Here is a 16,696-nt window from a genome sequence, read left to right on the forward strand (position 1 = left end):
GCGCAACCGGGGTCCGTCTCTGCGCAATTTGCGTAGTGAACGGCGCCCGCGCAGGCGCAGGAGGGGGCGGAGCGGCGGGAGCCGGGGAGCTGGAGCCCCGGGTCCAGGCGACCGGAGGCGGCTTCCCCAGCGACGGCCTGAAGACCGGGCATCGGCCTCCTCCCGCCCCCCGAGGCTGGACAGTGGACGCGGTGGGGGTGAGGTGGGGTGGGGGCAGCGTCCGGAATCCTGAGGACAGAAGGCAGAGCCCCTCCATCCGGATTATTGGAAGGGAGAAAGCCCTCCCCCTCCCAGCTTGGGGAGGGGGAGAGCGGGGCATTGGGCGCCCCCTGCAGCGGCCGCTGCCCTGAGCCGACGGGCATCGGCCGGCTCTCCCCGTCTTGCCAGGACGACACTAGCGACCAAGGCCAGGGACTCCTCTCCTTCGTTCTCTTCCCTCCCCACCCCATCTGACCTGGAGAGGAGAGACTACTTGCCCTTCCACGCCCCCGAGTGAGGGGCCCAGGGCCCGGGCTGCTACGTCCCCCAAGGGCAAGGGCCTCTCTGTTGAGAAGGAGGGGCCTGGGCAGCCACCGCTTCTTCCCTTCTGAACTCCCCATCTCTCTCTGCACCCTGCATTCCCACCTCTCCCTATTTATTTCCTGGCCCCCTGCCAGCCCCTCCATCTCCGTCTCTGGGATTCAGGCCTCCCTTCCTGACATGGAGAGTAACCTGTCTGGCCTGGTGCCTGCTGCAGGGCTGGTGCCTGCGTTGCCACCAGCGGTGACCCTGGGGCTGACTGCGGCCTACACCACCCTCTATGCCCTGCTCTTCTTCTCTGTCTATGCCCAGCTCTGGCTGGTGCTGCTATATGGGCACAAGCGCCTCAGCTATCAGACAGTGTTCCTGGCACTCTGTCTGCTCTGGGCCGCCTTGCGTACTACCCTCTTCTCCTTCTACTTCCGAGATACTCCCCGAGCCAACCACCTGGGCCCCTTGCCCTTTTGGCTTCTCTACTGCTGCCCTGTCTGCCTGCAGTTCTTCACGCTGACACTTATGAACCTCTACTTTGCCCAGGTAACTGTGATAATGGGTTTTGGGGTGGGGGGTGACAAGCCCCAAGGGTCCAAAGAAGTGATGGGCATCTCTGCTCTCAGGTGGTGTTCAAGGCCAAGGCGAAGCGTCGGCCAGAGATGAGCCGAGGCTTGTAAGTACTGAGGACACTGGGGGACTCAACCCCCTGTAGAACCCTTCCCACCTAGCAGGGCTGAGGCAAGGACAACTCAGGGAATGTTTGTGAAAGAGCTTGGAAAAGTTAAAGCACCTGGCGCAGATGGTTCAGCAGAAGCGTCGCATACATGAAGGGCAACAATAATAGAAACAGTCATGATACTGTGAGGGGAGGGATACCAGTGTCATCCATGATGGAGAAAGAGTGGAGGCTCCAGCCTATGGAGGCACCAAAGCCAAACTGCATTTCTGAGTAACCTTGGGCAGCAGTACCCCAAATACATTGTCGTTTTTACAATGTCTTCTAGCTTATAAAGAGCTTTTGCAAATGTTTTTCATTTTTACAACTTATCTGAGAAGCTGTTATTATCCTCATTTAAGAGATGAAGAAACTGAGGCCCAGCAAGGTAAAGCAGCATGTTCAAGGTCACAGAGCTTCCAGGAGGCAGAGCCAGGGACCAAACCCGATTTCTGACTCCTAAAGTGGTGCTCTTTCCAAGGTACCACAGCTGTCAGTGAGTCACCCTCTGACCTCTTTGGGCCTCAGTTTCTCCATCTGTACAACTGGAAGAACAGGGTTCAGACTGGATGATGAGTTCTGGTTGATAGTAGGGTCTCCTGGGGGAGGCAGGGTGGCTGGTGAGTGCCAAGGGCCATCCCTGGCCTGGGGTTGACTGTGATGTGGGCTGCAGGCTGGCCGTCCGAGGGGCCTTCGTGGGGGCCTCGCTGCTCTTTCTTCTGGTGAATGTGCTGTGTGCTGTGCTGTCCCGCCGGCGCCGGGCACAGCCCTGGGCCCTACTGCTGGTGCGAGTCCTGGTGAGTGACTCTCTCTTCGTCATCTGCGCACTCTCTCTCGCCGCCTGCCTCTGCCTCGTCGCCCGGCGGGCCCCCTCCACTAGCATCTACCTGGAGGCCAAGGTAGGGTCACATGCCCTGATGTCCTTTGGGATCTCTGGGTAGTGGTCTTCACTGTATAGAGGAAGCTCAGAGCCTCCCCTCCCTGAGGGTCCTCTGTTGTCATCTGTGGCAGGGGACTAGTGTGTGCCAGGCGGCTGCGATGGGTGCTGCCATGGTCCTGCTCTATGCGAGCCGGGCCTGCTACAACCTGGCAGCCCTGGCCTTGGCGCCCCGGAGTCGGCTAGATGCCTTCGATTACGACTGGTACAATGTATCTGACCAGGTGGGCATTCGGCATGTCTGCTGCCTTCTTTTTTTTTTTTTTTTTAAAGATGACTGGTAAGGGGATCCAAGCCCTTGGCCTTGGTGTTGTCAGCACCACTCTCACCCAGTGAGCTAACCGGCCATCCCTATATGGGATCCGAACCCGTGGCCTTGGTGTTATCAGCACCACACTCTCCCGAGTGAGCCATGGGCCGGCCCTGCCGCCTTCTTAGTAGCTGTGATACCTGGCCCCCAGCTGGCCTGGGCCCTGTCCTGGTGCCCCTTTGGCACAATCGCAGACTTGCACGATCCCCTGCCTTCCCACAGGCAGACCTGGTAAATGACCTGGGGAACAAAGGTTACCTGGTATTCGGCCTCATCCTCTTTGTCTGGGAACTGCTGCCCACCACCCTACTGGTGGGCTTTTTCCGGGTGCACCGGCCTGCACAGGACCTGGTGAGGACCTCCACCCTTCTTTGTGGGGCCAGTGGAGAGGGGTGGACACTGGGAATCCTGGGCTGGAGTCTGGAGACATTTATGGAAGGCCAGTGGGAGGCAGGACAAGGCACTGATGACAGCTTCCTTTCCCAAGAGCACCAGCCGCATCCTCAACGGGCAGGTCTTTGGTTCTCGTTCCTATTTCTTTGACCGGGCCGGGCACTGTGAGGACGAAGGCTGCTCCTGGGAGCACAGCCGTGGCGAGACCACCAGGTAGGAGCCCCAGCCCCGCCTCAGAGTCCCTGGGCTCCCGCCTGCCTCCATCAAACGATGGGGGACTAAGAGATGAGTGTTGCTTCCCCATACCCACCATGGCTTTTGTTTCCCCATCTGTCCTATGATGACATCTTTTCCTACTGCAAAACCCCCACCCCCTTGCCCGAGATGCAGTTTGCCCTGGGAACAGGAGGTCTGGGTCATGGGGGCTCTGTTCTAAGCCTCTCTTCCTCCCCCACCTCTTGTGAATGTGGCCCTAGTCACTGACTGGAACTGACCCTCTTTCTCTGCTGCAGCATGTCGGGCAGCCTAGGCTCTGGCAGCTGGTATGGTGCCATTGGGCGCGAGCCGGGCTGGTACGGGGGCAACCAGACGCGGACCACTCCTCTGCTCTTCTCCCAGGTGCCAGGACCAGGCGGCCACCACCACAGTCTCTACTCCACCCCACAGACGTGAACCCCCTCCATTCCCCTCCCCCAAATACTCAGACCCCAGTCTCCCTCACCCCAGGCCCCTGTGCCAAGTTCACGTGCTGCTTCTTGCCCCAGATTCTGGGGCCATGGCCGCCCACTCCTCTGACTGACTCCTTGTTGCTCCTGTTGTAGTGAGCTTGTGCCATTCCCCTAGGATAGGGGCATGGCCCTGGCTGCCAGATGCCCACAGCACCCTGGCATCACCTGCTGCCTCTGCTTCCACACTGGAGCCAGCTACCTCTCCTGAGCCTGCCGCTCAATAAACAGTGTCCATGCCCCACATCCATTTACCTGTCAGTCGTCTGCTTTGTTTCTCTTGCCTTTGCCTGTTCGGCCTAAGGCTGATCAGACACTGGCCCTTGAAGTGGGCTGCTGGGCTGGGCAGGGACCACTCCCCCCATCAAGACTGGTGGGCACGGAGAGAGAGGGGCTAGCAGTCTGCGAGGGAAGGGTAACCACACAGGCCTTTGTCCCCAAAACTGTCCTGACACAGAATAGCCCCACTATCATTCCAGGCACCCCCCCCCCCACACACACACACTTGAACAGTTTCTACTCTTTCCCCAAGAACTGCTTCAGGGCTGACCGGTTTCTCAGCTGGTTAGAGCGTGGTGTTATAACACCCAGGGCAAAGGTCGGATCCCCATACCATTCAGCTGCCAAAAAAAAAAAAAGAGACCTGCTTTGAATGTCACCTCTTTTATGAGGCATTCCATCTCCTGATCAGGGAACTGTAGCCCCTCTCCTGGGTCCCATAGCACTATGGTTATGTGGCTATTCTGAGTCTTAATCCCAATGGGTCAGGATTTCTGGAGGCCCTGTTTCCCTGTCACCATCCTCAACCTGGCCTTTAGATGCCAGTGGTAGTCTAAGGCCTGCACAGGAGGCCCTGCCAGGTGTGGGTTTGTCCAGATGGACGGGCTGCCACTACGCTGTGTCTGCTTGGTGGTCCTGGGGACTCCTCGGCTAATAGCATAGTCACTGTCCTCTGTTCCCACAGCCCTGGCAGATCTGTCCCATGGCTGGGAGTCTTCTATCAGAGTATGTCTTCTGCCTACACACCTGGCTGTCCCAGCTCCTTGGAGTTCTAAGGGCCTAGCACTGAGCCTGCCTCGACACCCTCCATTTGGGATCATCCTGGGCGCCAGGCCTTTGGAGCCTCCAGAGAGGGCATCTCAGACTCAGATGATCCACTTGAAGATGGACAATCACTTTTTGTTGAAATTGCTAACATTTCTAGGGTGCTTTGTTGTGTGTGCAGGCTATTTTGAATATTTATAAATACTGACCTCTATAATGGTCAGAACAGCACCCCAAAATGATCACTAATCACCCCTTTTCTGTAAGTGGGAACAGGGAGACTCCAGAGAGTTTGGAGGCCTGTCCAGGCCCCCTACTGGTAGGGGATGGTCAGGTGGTCAGCCATATAGCCCAGGCTTAAGACCACCACCATGAGGGACAAGAGGAGACAAGAGACGAGAGGAGGGTCTTTGGAGAGATCAGAGGTTTTAAAAGTTTAAAAGGTTTTAAAGAAGAGGGTAAGAGAAGGGAAGGGAGGGTTCAGGACCTGCCAGGGCCTTGGCTTTTTCGGCAGTGAGGGAGAGAATGCTGACACCAGTTCCATGCTGGGATTGGGGCTGACTCCTGGGCATGGCGGTGAGGACCAAAGGCTGGGGATACAGGAGTAGGGGTAGGACTCCAGCAGTGACTTCCCAGAGCTGGGTCCCAACCCCCACGTTGGCCAATTCCAGGTGCCCTCAGCAGATGTCCCTATTCCTTTGTCCCACAGGGGCCCCTCCCTCATGAGCACTGGGCCCAAGGGCCAGGCTGTCCCCAGGGGCGGGGAGATGAGGGCCCTTCCTGATCCTGTAATGGGCCTGGGAGATGCCAGGAGATTCGCTTGGGGCCTGTCCGGAGAGGTGGGCCAACAGATGCCCAGGCTGATGCCTCTGGCCACACTAGGCTCCGGTCCGAGACTAGAAGGTTGAACCCAGCGGCGAGGTCTCTCCGGCTCCTCTGCCACCCGCGTCCCCCGGCCAGCCCGGGATTGAGACCGCAGGTAAAGGGCTTGGTGCGGGGGGAAGGGGCCGGCCGCGAGGGCGCGGCACGGAGGGAGGCGCAGCGCCGGAGGGGTTAAACGCGGGAGGAGGGGGGCTTCTGGCTGCGGGAGGGGGGTCCCAGCCCCGGCGGCCGCCCGCTCCGCCCCTGTCGCCGCCGCCGCCTCCGCGGCCCAACCGGCACCGGCGAGGCCGCGCGGGAGCCCGGGCCGCAGCAGCAGCCGCAGCGGGGCCGACAGTAAGTGCGGGGCGGGCGCGGGGACGCGGGCAGGATCCCGGGGCAGGGCCGCCCGAGGGGCGACGGGCCGGGCGGGGCGCCCACCTCCCGCGCGTGGGCGCTCCCGGGAATGGTGCGGCCGCGCGTCCCGCCGCTGGTCGCGCTGCGAGGCGTCGGCGTGAGGACGCGGGGGAGGCGGTGGGGGCGAGCGGCCGGCGCGCGGTGTGTCTGGGCGGCGGGCGCTGCGCGGTGGCCCCGCGGTCCGGCGTGTGTACGCGCACGTGTGCGTGCACCCCCGGGGCGCCTCGGCACGGCCGGCACGCCCATGGGGACCCGGTGCGCCCGGGCGTGTGCGGGAGTGAGCCGGGGGAGCGCGCGTGCAGCCGGGGCGGCGGGCGGGCTGCAGCCTCAGGGCGGAGCGTGGGCGCGCGGGGCTTTGTGCCCGGGAGTGGCGGCGCGGGTCAGGGCGCGTGTGCGCGGGGGCGCCGCCGCCCGCCGTCCCGGGAGCTGAGAGCCGTCCCGGGGGCTGCTGCACTGGTCGGGCCCTCCTCGCCCCCTCCCCCTTCCGGGAAGCGGGCGCCCTCCCCCTCCGCGCCCGGCTTCTGCGCAGCGGCCCGGACCCGCCCCTGGGTTCCTCGAAAGCCCGGCGGGGTGCGTGGGGCCCCTGGAGGCTCCCCGTCTGGCCCGTCGTGGCTAGCCGGGGAGCAGGGAGAGGCGGGAGGGTAGGGACAAGCCGTGAAGATGCTGCCGCAGCCGCAGCCGCAGCGGGCGAGCTGGGACCCGCCATCCCCCGTCCCCGCCCTGCGCGGTGTCGGGCCCGTCTTCCCGCTCTCCGCTCCCCCGCAGCCCCCTCCTCGAAAGCACGTTCCCCACACCCCCGCCAGGCCCCGCACACATCGCTCTCCCTGCCCCTCCCGAGGTGGGCTCAGTCTCTCTCCTTCCCACTCTCTTTCCCTCCCTGGTGGGCTCTTCTCTTGTCACACCCTGGAGTCCCGGACAGGGCCTGAGGGCCAGGCAGTGGCGGTAAGGGGGAGGCTGAAGATGGGCGGGGGGCAGTGGGTGTGCCCTGGCACCAAGCGTCCAGCCAGAGGCATGTGATGGGGGGACATCTGTGGACAGTAATGCTGGCAGCTACAAGGACCTTTGGGTGTGTAGGGAATCAAAGAGGAGGGTATGGGACGTCAGGCCAGCCTATTGATCCCAGCGTCCCTGGTTCCGCCCGCAGTGACCGCAGCTCCCCAGGAGCCCCCTGCTCGGTCTCCCCAGGCAGGCAGTGGAGTTGGCCCAGCCCCTGGGCGCACCATGCGCGGCACCACGCTACTGGCACTGTTGGCGCTGGTCCTGCTCTACTTGGTGTCTGGTGCCCTGGTGTTCCAGGCCCTGGAGCAGCCCCACGAGCAGCAGGCCCAGAGGGAGCTGGGGGAGGTCCGAGAGAAGTTCCTGAGGGCACATCCCTGTGTGAGCGACCAGGAGCTGGGGCTCTTCATCAAGGTGCGTGGGTGAGCCAGAGCCCCTTTCACAGTCACCCATGACCCCCTAGCACTAGCTGCATGGCATTGGGGCCCTGTGCTGGGTTGCTGCTTCCAGACCGGTATCACTGAGGACAGTTTGCAGTGGCTGGGATCCAGGCCTCTGTGTTTTCAGTATGGCACTGAAGGGATCATTTGTTTTCTTGCTAATGCCTGGCACAGTACTGTGCTCCTAGAATGTCTCTCTCAGTGTGTGATGGTGGTTGAACGAAGGAAAAATGAATGAATGAATGGCTATTGTACATGTGATGTGTCCTATTTGTACAGGTCTAACTCACTGGTTTAAGTTACCAGATACAGTCCAGATACGATGCCTAGTTAAATGTGGGTTTCAGCTAAACAACGAATGCTTTTTTATATAAGTATATCCTGTGCAATATTTTTATTTGTTAAATCTGGCAACCCTACCTACACTGGTTCTTATACTTTTTTGGAGTCACAGATGCCTTAGAGAAGCCTGAGAATACTGTGGGCACCCCTCTCTCTGGAAATGTGTGCAGATGATTTTGGAGGGTTCCAGGATCCCTTAAAGCCTGTCCATGCCACCATGATGCCACCCCTTCCCCCAGAACACGTTTCCGGTGTGTGGAGGAAGTGTGGGCTGGTCAGGGATGGGGCCAGAGTCAGGCTTCCCAGAGGCACTTTTGGCCAGCCTCTGTCTAGTGACTATCTAGTGACGGAGCTTGAGACTTCTGGGGTACAGTCAGGCAAGCACCTCTGTCACTTTCTCTGATATCTGACTCACTGTTATATAAAAAAACAAAGGTTTACCTTTAACAAATTAATGTTTATTACTTTATGGAAGAGTATCTCTTGATCCCTGCCTCTTCTTCGTGGAGGGAGGGGCCATTGGCATGGAGGCTTCCAAGTTCCTGCCGATTCCCAAGGTGTAGTACACAGGGCACAGATGAGGGTGGGATAGGACCAGAACGCAAGTGATCCAATATTATCTCTAACAGTTCAGAATGCTGGAGGAGGCTCAAAGAAGCCTGGGCGGAGAGTGTGTCTCTCCAGACCACAGGGCAGAGGGAGGGAGGGAATCTGACCTATTTTATCTTCACAATGGAATTGCTTTTTTCCTGGATAAGAAAGAAAAGGAGGAGTAGGACCTAGGAGGGTGGGTGAAAGCTGCTTTATTCTCTTTCACAGTAAGATTTATTTCTTGAATTAATAAATCATGCAGCAATTGTGCACCTACTGTGTGCTAGGGCTGTACTGCTATACACAGGGGTGAGTAGTGAAATGGATATTGGGGTGGAGCAGATACAGACTCTGATCTGGAGTATGTCACATCTAGACAAGGGGACAGATCCATGGACAGACATCACTGTAGGATGCAGTAGAAAGGGAGATTTGCTTACTTCGTTCTTCGTTAAGCACCTATTGTGTGCTGGGCCCTGTGCTGGGTGCTGAGGGCAAAGGAGGGAGATGCCAGGGACCTTTGGGAAGAGCTGGTAGTTGAAATGAGCCAGGTGAGAGGGGTAAAGTTTTAGACATTGGGGGCAAGAGACTCCCAGGCAGAGGAACAGCATGGGCAAAGGCGTGGAAGCTGGAAAGCTCCAGAGTGTTTTGCAGAATCTGGAGTGAGCAGATGCACAGTCATTTGAAGCAAAAATTAGAACACACAGGATGACGAAGGATTTTTTCCCCCCTAAGTAGTGAATTTATTGGAAAAGTGTTGCAAAATAAAAATTAAATCACTTTTAATCAGATGTTTCACCTCTTGCTTTTATTAAACAATTATTATTACAGGAAATAGAGTCGTCTCAGAAAATCTGGGGGGAAGGTTGCTGTAACTTGGGGTACAAAATGGGAGTCCCAGGAGAAAAGACTGGGGTAAGGGAGGTTGGGACCAGTTTGAAAAAGGGCTTGAATGCTGGGCTGGGGAGTTTAGACTCTATTCTACAGACAGCAGGGAGCCAAGGATCGTACTCAGGGAGGAAAGAGGTGGTTTATGATCTTCCCCACAGACACTGTCCTTGTGCCTTGGCTCCGTGCTTCTTAGGGAAGTCCTCTGCAAGTCCTCCTCCCTATGCTCCGACCTCCTATTGCCTAGGGCAGGCACTCTCAAAACACAGATCCTGTGCCTGAGGGACCTGCAGGCTGGCAAGAGGGGCAGACACATAGATATTTCATTTATTTAATAATATTTATTGAGCACCTACTATGTTACACAGGGCTTGGTGTGTGTGTGTGTGTGTGTGTGTGTGTGAACCTCCTAAAATTCCCTAGAGGAAGAGTGCCTCACTTTCATTAGATTTCCTAAGGAAAGATACCCAAACTAATGTCCATAAGGGCAATGGGAGCGGTGGGGTCTGTGGAAAGCTAGAAAGCACAGGGCGGTATCACCACGTGGGAACTTATTTACATACACAGTGCTTACTTTGTTGTAAGTGCTTTAACTCTTCACGACAAATCTGCGAAACAGGTGCCATTATTACCATCCTCACTTGGTAGATGCTGAAACCAAGGCACAGAGAGTTAACTTGCCCAACATCACAAAGCACCGAGATTTTAACACAGGCCGTTTGGTCCCAGAGTCTGTGCTCCTGACCACTGTAAAACTGGAAATCTGTTGTGCGAAATTAGGGAGTAGATAAATGTTTCTAAAACATTGTAGATGTCAAACAACCTTGCCTGCAGGTGGATTGGGCCACACAATTTGGTTGTCTGCTGTAAGGGACTCCCTTCAGGGAGACCAGAAGGAAAGGGAGCGCTGGGAGGGTTAGGGAGAAAATCACCCCAGAGACTGAAGGGGCAGGGAGTTGGTCAGGACAGGAGGGAAGGACTGAGTTTCCTCCTTCTGCGCCTTGTCCTGCAGGAGGTGGCTGATGCCCTGGGAGGGGGTGCAAACCCAGAAACCAACTCGACCAGTAACAACAGCCACTCAGCCTGGGACCTGGGCAGCGCCTTCTTTTTCTCAGGGACCATCATCACCACAATTGGTGGGGGAGGGGATGGGGAATGTGGAGGGGGGCAAGGAGCTTCCTCTTGGGGGAAGGTGCAGGGAGAGGTAGGGGGTGCCTGGTGGCCTCTAGACTTCCTGTACTGCCCCTCTGCCCAGGATACGGCAACGCGGCCCTGCGCACAGATGCTGGGCGCCTCTTCTGCATCTTTTATGCACTAGTGGGAATCCCACTGTTCGGGATCCTGCTGGCAGGGGTCGGGGACCGGCTGGGCTCCTCCTTGCGCCGAGGCATTGGCCACATCGAAGCCATCTTCCTGGTGAGCTGCTCCATGCCCCGTGCTGGGCTTGGATACCCTTCCCTATGACCCAGGCACGTGAGCTCGCCCCTGGACTGCATGAGCCTCTCTCCAAGGCTCCCGGGGAGGGGTGGGGGGTGAGGGTGGGGTATGGAGGTTTTGGTGTCTCCTTGGTCCTGCCTATGGCCCCTGCCCGCAGAAGTGGCATGTGCCACCGGAGCTGGTGCGAGTGCTATCAGCGATGCTCTTCCTGCTGATCGGCTGCCTGCTCTTTGTTCTCACGCCGACGTTCGTGTTCTGCTATATGGAGGACTGGAGCAAGCTGGAGGCCATCTACTTTGTCATAGTGACGCTCACCACCGTGGGCTTTGGCGACTATGTGGCCGGTGAGGCCACTCTTCTTGTGCTGCACTTCCATATCTGCTTTATTGCTGTCCAGGGGCCCTGCACTCTCACTTCTCTCTTCACATTCCATGTGGTGTTTGCACGCTCACACGTGATTGCTTCAACCCCTACATCATCCTGGAATGCATCGTCACATTTTCGCCCGCATGCAACACCTTATGCACTTACATTTTTGCATGCCCGCATTCCATGCATGCTCACTCATATATTAAGCGCACCCCTCACACGTGTCACATTCTTGCACGTGAACACCCCTTCTTGCATACTCTCATCTTGCACACCTTCAACTCATGCACGCTTTTTCCTGCATGCATTCACACACACTAGCACATAGTGTGTCCTGGGGAAGTCCTTATCCTGGGGAAGGCGGGTCCTCTCGATGAGTTGGGAAGAGGGGCAGTGGCTCACAGGCTTGCCCCACAGTCAACTTCTTTCCGCCTTCCCTGGTGGTATCCCAGGCGCCGACCCCAAGCAGGACTATCCAGCCTACCAGCCGCTCGTGTGGTTCTGGATCCTGCTTGGCCTGGCCTACTTCGCTTCGGTGCTCACCACCATCGGGAACTGGCTGCGAGTAGTGTCCCGCCGCACTCGGGCAGAGGTATGCGCCCCGGGTTGGCGCTGCACCTGCGCTGTGGCGCAAATGCTCTGTACCCTAACAGCGGGTTGGCCAGTCTACCCGCTACTCCTACCAGAGTGTGCACTCCTCAAGGCAAGAACTGAGTAAGCCCCTCCCTGTGTGTGTCCTGCCAGGGACAGGGGTAAATTCAGGTTTGTGGTGATTCCACCACCTCTGCCCTCATGGATAGGGTTGCCAGATTTAGGAAATAAAAATGCAGTCGGGGCTGTCCCGTGGCTGACTTGAGAGAGTGTGGTGCTGACAACACCGAATCAAGGGTTAGGATCTCCTTACCGATTATCTTAAAAAAAAAAACAATGCAGACAGGGCTCCTTGAGTAGCTCAGTTGGTTAGAGTGTGGTGCTGATAACACCAAGGTTCATGGTTCGATCCCCGTACCAGCCAGCAGCCCCAACAAAAACAAACAAAGCAAAAAAACAAAACAAACAAACAAACAAAAAAACCCCACAAAAAACAAAGCAGACAGCCCAGTTCAATGTGAATTTCAGATAAAGAACGGATACAATTTTAGTTTGTAAACTGGAGGGAGAGCTGAAATAAAACTGGGGCTTTCTAGGAAGCTCCTGGGGAAGGGGGCACTTCGGTGCTCATGGAGGAGGGGACAGCTTGCAGAGGCGATGAGGAGCCCATTCGTCCTCCGGCTGGCTGAGGCTGGAGGACCCGGAGGAAAAGAGGGTTGATGCCTGATTGGTGAAGGGGCAGGCTCCCGGGGACCCCCGGTCGAGGACTGCTTCTCGTCCCTGTGCAGATGGGCGGCCTCACGGCGCAGGCTGCCAGCTGGACTGGCACAGTGACCGCACGGGTGACCCAGCGAGCCGGGCCCACTGCCCCGCCGCCAGAGAAGGAGAAGCCACTCCTGCCTCCACCGCCCTGTCCAGCGCAGCCGGTCAGCAGGCCGCGGTCCCCTGCGCCCCCCGAGAAGGCCGAGCCGCCTTCCCCGCCCACGGCCTCAGCCCTGGATTACCCCAGCGAGAACCTGGCCTTTATCGACGAGTCCTCGGACACGCAGAGCGAGCGCGGCTGTGCGCTGCCTCCCGCGCCGCGGGGTCGCCGCCGCCCCAACCCCTCCAGGAAGCCTGCGCGGCCCCGGGCCCCCGGGCGGCCCCGAGACCAAGGCGCGCCGGTGTAGGGACAGACCCCCGGCCAGGGCCTCTCAAAGGGCTTCGTTCCTGCCCTCTCCCCGGCATGCCCGGCTTGTTTGACCAAAGAGCCCTCTTCCGATGCCACTAAAGCCTGGGTTGGAGGCTACGGGTTACCTACCTGCCACCTCCTGCCCCTGGCCCTCTCCTCACTGCCATCCATTTCCAGACCCCCGAGGCTTTCTATGTCACTGTCCCACCCAGGCCTGTCCCTCACAACACCTCACGACTGTGCCTCAAAGTCTGCATCAATAAACGAAAAGTCTGCACCGCTGCGGGCGTGCGCGCTCCGGGGACGCGAGCGGGGTGGGAGTGCTGTCCCTGGGCCACCGCGGGGGCACGTCTGGCCTCCTGTGACCCCCCCCAGGTCGGGGCCCCTTGGGCACCCGCGTCGGTCAAGTAGCGGCCCTCTCGGCTGTGCTCAGGCCCGCGTGTGTGCCTGCAGGCGACCGGGGAGGGTCCGGCGTCGGGATCGGCCAAGATGGGACGTGCGACTCCAGCCCCAGCACAGATATTGCGGGGTGGGGGTGGGGATGAGAGAGAGTGGAGAGGTGGAGGTTGAACGCTCCCCTCGCGACACCGCATCGCCTTTGCGGACACAGCCCCTGCCCCTCCCCCTCCCTGGAGCGCGACTTCTGAGGCCTGCGCGACCGGGTCCGTTGGGCAGAACCATGGAGGAAAAGCCTGTCCAAGTAAGAACGCTTCCCGGGCACCCTCCCCTGCCAGCCCTAGGTTCATCCCGGGTCCCACCCGGGCCCCTGGCCAAGCTTCTCTCTCAGCCTTGGCTCGCGGGAGTCCCCGCGCCCGACGGACACCCCACCCCGGCCCGGCTCAGGGTCCCCGTCCCCAGCCTGCTCTTCCCTCCCGCCCCAGCTCCCCGCGACCCTTGGTTTGCCTCGTTGTATGTGGCCCACAGGTGTCGCCCGAGTTACCGGATCGCCGTGGCTCAGACAGGGCGAGCCCGCACAGCAACGACATTCGGAACCTGTGGACCACGGTCACGCTGTCGCAGTCACACCTGAACCTGCCGCTGTCCGGCGTCTGCGAAGACTTCGATGGGGAAGGCGGCGTGGGCAAGACTCGCAGGTGGTCCGACCAGAAGGATCTCTGGGAGGACGATGGGGAGGACTTCAACCTCAGTCCAGGGGACCTGGACGAGCGCAACTTTTTGGAGCGGGAACTGCACCGCGGTGGCTCCCTGGAAAACCTCTTAGAGGGGGACGACGATTCCAAGAGCGAGTCTGGTCAGTGTGGCCTCGTCAGGCCGTGGGCGCCCGCAGGGCAGGGGGCTGGCTATGGCCTCAATTTCCGATGTTAAACGGGGGGAAGCTGATAGGATCCAAGTTTCTAGGATTCCCTGAGAGGTGCCGGAGCGAAACGTTCACGCTTTAAACCAAGCAGACGTTCCTGGAGCGCCCCCTACCGGCCTCTCTCGGCACCCCGAGCCTGAGACGCGCACGAAACGCGCAGAGGCAGCGCGGTAGCACCTGCGTTTTTCATGGAATGTTAGGGCCAGTTGAGAAAAGGAGGGAGTTAGTTCTGTCTGAGGATTTGCTCTGGTTGAGGAGGTGTCTCTTTTACTCAGTCTTTGGCTGCTATTTTGGGTTGCGGTTTTTTGGTGGCTGGCCAGTCCGGGGATCCCAACACTTAATCTCGGTGTTGCAACAGCGAGCTCTAACAAACTCAGCTAACATGCGGGGCATTGTTTAGGACTTGCCTCTCCCTCTTCGCACCCCCCATTCCCCCTCATCAGGGAATTGGAATCGATAACATAACAATTGCCGCATATTGAATGGTTGCTAATGTGCCAGGCACAGGGCTTCCCTTGCATTATCCCCTTTAAACTTCACAGCCTCCACAATGGGCCACTTTTATTAACCCATTTTACAGATGAAGAAATTGAAGGGCAAAAAGTTTCAGTGACTGGCTTTAAGTCTCCCACAGTGGGGCAGTCAGAACTGGAATCCAGGTGGGTGGGACCCTAAAGCCCAGAGTTGTAACCAGGGTTCTATACTATCTCCCACTAAGGCAGCACCTGGAGCTGGTCTCTGAACACCATTTCCCCCCATGTGCCTACTCATACATCTCCTCTGCTCCAGAGAAACCTAGAAGTCTGCAGATGACTGACCTCTCTTTTTCCTTCTCCCAGAAAAGTCTTCCTCAATGTCATCGCTCAATATCCCGAAGTACACCCCCCATCGAGCCTACTGGGCAGAACAGCAGAACAGGGTTGGAGGGGCCCAGGGGGACAGGGCTGGGGGTGGAGGGTTAGTAGGGTGGGGGATGGGTAGGCTGGAGTTGCAGGAGTGAGAGGGTGGGAGTCATTTGCAGGGTGGAAGTCCAGCTGGTTGGGGGTCTTGGGGCTGCTGGGAGCAAGGGGGGCATTTCAGCTGCAGGTAGAACTGGGGTCCCCTGGACTGGACGCCTGAGCCTCTTGCAGCTTCTTGCTGCTTCTCCAGCTGCCGCTGCCCCTGATGGAACTCATGGAGAATGAAGCTCTGGAAATCCTCACCAAAGCCCTTCGGAGTGAGCCAACATCCCACCCCCACCCCAGCTTCCACAAGAGATCCTGGTGGATTTTGCAGGGCTTGGGCCCGGGAGAGTGGGGCTTCAGGATGTGTATGCCTTGTCAGATCGCCTAAGCACTTACAATTATTCCAAGGGCCCGACAAAAGTTAAAAGTTGAGGGACTGAGCACAGGAAGGCCCAGTGGGGAGATCATGGGTGGCTGTCAGAAGCCTGGGCTCTAGCGATAGCCCAGCCCCCTCTATCTGATGGAGCTTTTCTGAGCTCTTTCTCCACCTGCCCGATGGGATGACAGCCTTTGTGTAGCCTTGGCTCCCTCCCGCGTGGGGGAGCTGTAAGGAGCCCTTTGGCAGTGGATTATTTGGGTAAACTTCTCCTGCTTATGATATGAACGTCCAGTGGAGAGAAAGGGCCAGCTGATGGCTGAGAGTGTGTGGTCCAGGAGATGGCCGCAAAGCTGCTGGCTACCACCGCCCTAGTTCAGGCCGGCAACATTTTCTCCGGTCTTGTTCTCATTCATCCTCTACCTTAACACTCAGCACCCTGGTGATGCAAAGTTCCCCACGCTGACACAGACCCGAGCGCCCACCTCTGCTGCCACCCCAAATCACCTGCGGTTCCTCGAATCACACATGCAGCGCCCGCTTTTGGGGAGACCTTGCCTCGGCTCAGTGCAGCGCCCGCTTTTGGGGAGACCTTGCCTCGGCTCAGTGCCCTGAGCTGAGTTCTGCCCTCCTCCTAGGCTACCAGTCGGAGATCGGCGGGGAACACTTCATGACCAAGGAGCTGCAGCGATACATCGAGGCGCTCCGAAGGCGCCGGATCAAGAGGCTGAATGTCAAAGTGCACTAAGAGCACCTCCGTGGGCTCGAGCGGCGGCCCGACCCCAGCCCCAAGCCCTGTCCGGTCCCCAGACCCCAGCCCTACCCCATCCGCGTGCAATCTGAGCCCTAGAGAAATAAAGAGTCTGAGCAAGGTCCGTGAGTCAGTGCGTGGCTGCCCGCGTGAGGCGGACGCACGTGGCCCCGCCCTTTCCCGTGACCTTCATTCGGTCACCGCAGTGACCTTGAGCTTTCTCCGTCCGGGCGGTATCTGCCTCGCCTTCCAGGACTTCTTACATGTTTTAGGTCTGCTTCCCCCACCCCGAGTTTTGCAGCTTTGCAGGAATATTGTGTCTGCAGTTCAAGTGACCCGTTGGCGTTACCTTGGGGGAAGGGGGCGAAGGAAAAGGGGCAGCACCTTCCCCCTGGCGAGGGAGTGATAGGCTCCGCCCCTCAAGCCAATGCAAATTCTCCAGCCTTTCCGCTGGTCCCGCCCTTTCATTTTCATATGTATGTGGTCCCCCTGCCCCTCGGCTGCGGCCTGTGAGCGACCCCTCCCGCTCCTCTCGCGCACAGCGCGCCCCGCCTCCTCCGTTACGAAAGA

General features: G+C 58.7%; 3 protein-coding genes across 3 annotated transcripts; all 3 read left to right on the forward strand.

Moving 5' to 3' along the window:
• The first annotated feature begins 90 nt into the window (after positions 1 to 90).
• Positions 91 to 3,839, forward strand: GPR137 (G protein-coupled receptor 137). The gene is made up of 7 exons (XM_063093405.1): positions 91 to 1,056; positions 1,137 to 1,186; positions 1,902 to 2,127; positions 2,240 to 2,389; positions 2,698 to 2,826; positions 2,963 to 3,081; positions 3,381 to 3,839. The coding sequence occupies exons 1-7, from the start codon at positions 700 to 702 to the stop codon at positions 3,538 to 3,540; spliced, it is 1,191 nt and encodes a 396-aa protein (XP_062949475.1). The 5' UTR covers positions 91 to 699; the 3' UTR covers positions 3,541 to 3,839.
• A 3,222-nt stretch (positions 3,840 to 7,061) lies between these two features.
• KCNK4 (potassium two pore domain channel subfamily K member 4) lies at positions 7,062 to 12,735 on the forward strand. Its single transcript, XM_063095973.1, has 6 exons — positions 7,062 to 7,322; positions 10,182 to 10,305; positions 10,425 to 10,585; positions 10,764 to 10,950; positions 11,428 to 11,567; positions 12,355 to 12,735. The coding sequence occupies exons 1-6, from the start codon at positions 7,134 to 7,136 to the stop codon at positions 12,733 to 12,735; spliced, it is 1,182 nt and encodes a 393-aa protein (XP_062952043.1). The 5' UTR covers positions 7,062 to 7,133.
• Positions 12,736 to 13,416: 681 nt separating this feature from the next.
• CATSPERZ (catsper channel auxiliary subunit zeta) lies at positions 13,417 to 16,123 on the forward strand. The gene is made up of 5 exons (XM_063095167.1): positions 13,417 to 13,437; positions 13,662 to 13,989; positions 14,895 to 14,974; positions 15,205 to 15,271; positions 16,014 to 16,123. The coding sequence occupies exons 1-5, from the start codon at positions 13,417 to 13,419 to the stop codon at positions 16,121 to 16,123; spliced, it is 606 nt and encodes a 201-aa protein (XP_062951237.1).
• Positions 16,124 to 16,696: the final 573 nt, after the last annotated feature.

This window comes from Cynocephalus volans, chromosome 4 (assembly GCF_027409185.1).
Source record: "Cynocephalus volans isolate mCynVol1 chromosome 4, mCynVol1.pri, whole genome shotgun sequence".
NCBI lineage: Eukaryota > Metazoa > Chordata > Mammalia > Dermoptera > Cynocephalidae > Cynocephalus > Cynocephalus volans.

Excerpts from the sequence above, each read along its gene's own strand:
- GPR137 (XM_063093405.1), top strand. The coding sequence starts at position 700 with ATGGAGAGTAACCTGTCTGGCCTGGTGCCTGCTGCAGGGCTGGTGCCT. Across the intron at positions 2,128-2,239 it reads GCATCTACCTGGAGGCCAAG|GGGACTAGTGTGTGCCAGGC; the intron begins GTAGGGTCACAT and ends CATCTGTGGCAG. Across the intron at positions 3,082-3,380 it reads AGCCGTGGCGAGACCACCAG|CATGTCGGGCAGCCTAGGCT; the intron begins GTAGGAGCCCCA and ends TCTCTGCTGCAG.
- KCNK4 (XM_063095973.1), top strand. The coding sequence starts at position 7,134 with ATGCGCGGCACCACGCTACTGGCACTGTTGGCGCTGGTCCTGCTCTAC. Across the intron at positions 10,951-11,427 it reads CTTTGGCGACTATGTGGCCG|GCGCCGACCCCAAGCAGGAC; the intron begins GTGAGGCCACTC and ends GTGGTATCCCAG. Across the intron at positions 11,568-12,354 it reads CCCGCCGCACTCGGGCAGAG|ATGGGCGGCCTCACGGCGCA; the intron begins GTATGCGCCCCG and ends GTCCCTGTGCAG.
- CATSPERZ (XM_063095167.1), top strand. The coding sequence starts at position 13,417 with ATGGAGGAAAAGCCTGTCCAA. Across the intron at positions 14,975-15,204 it reads GGGCAGAACAGCAGAACAGG|CTGCCGCTGCCCCTGATGGA; the intron begins GTTGGAGGGGCC and ends CTGCTTCTCCAG. Across the intron at positions 15,272-16,013 it reads CCTCACCAAAGCCCTTCGGA|GCTACCAGTCGGAGATCGGC; the intron begins GTGAGCCAACAT and ends CCCTCCTCCTAG.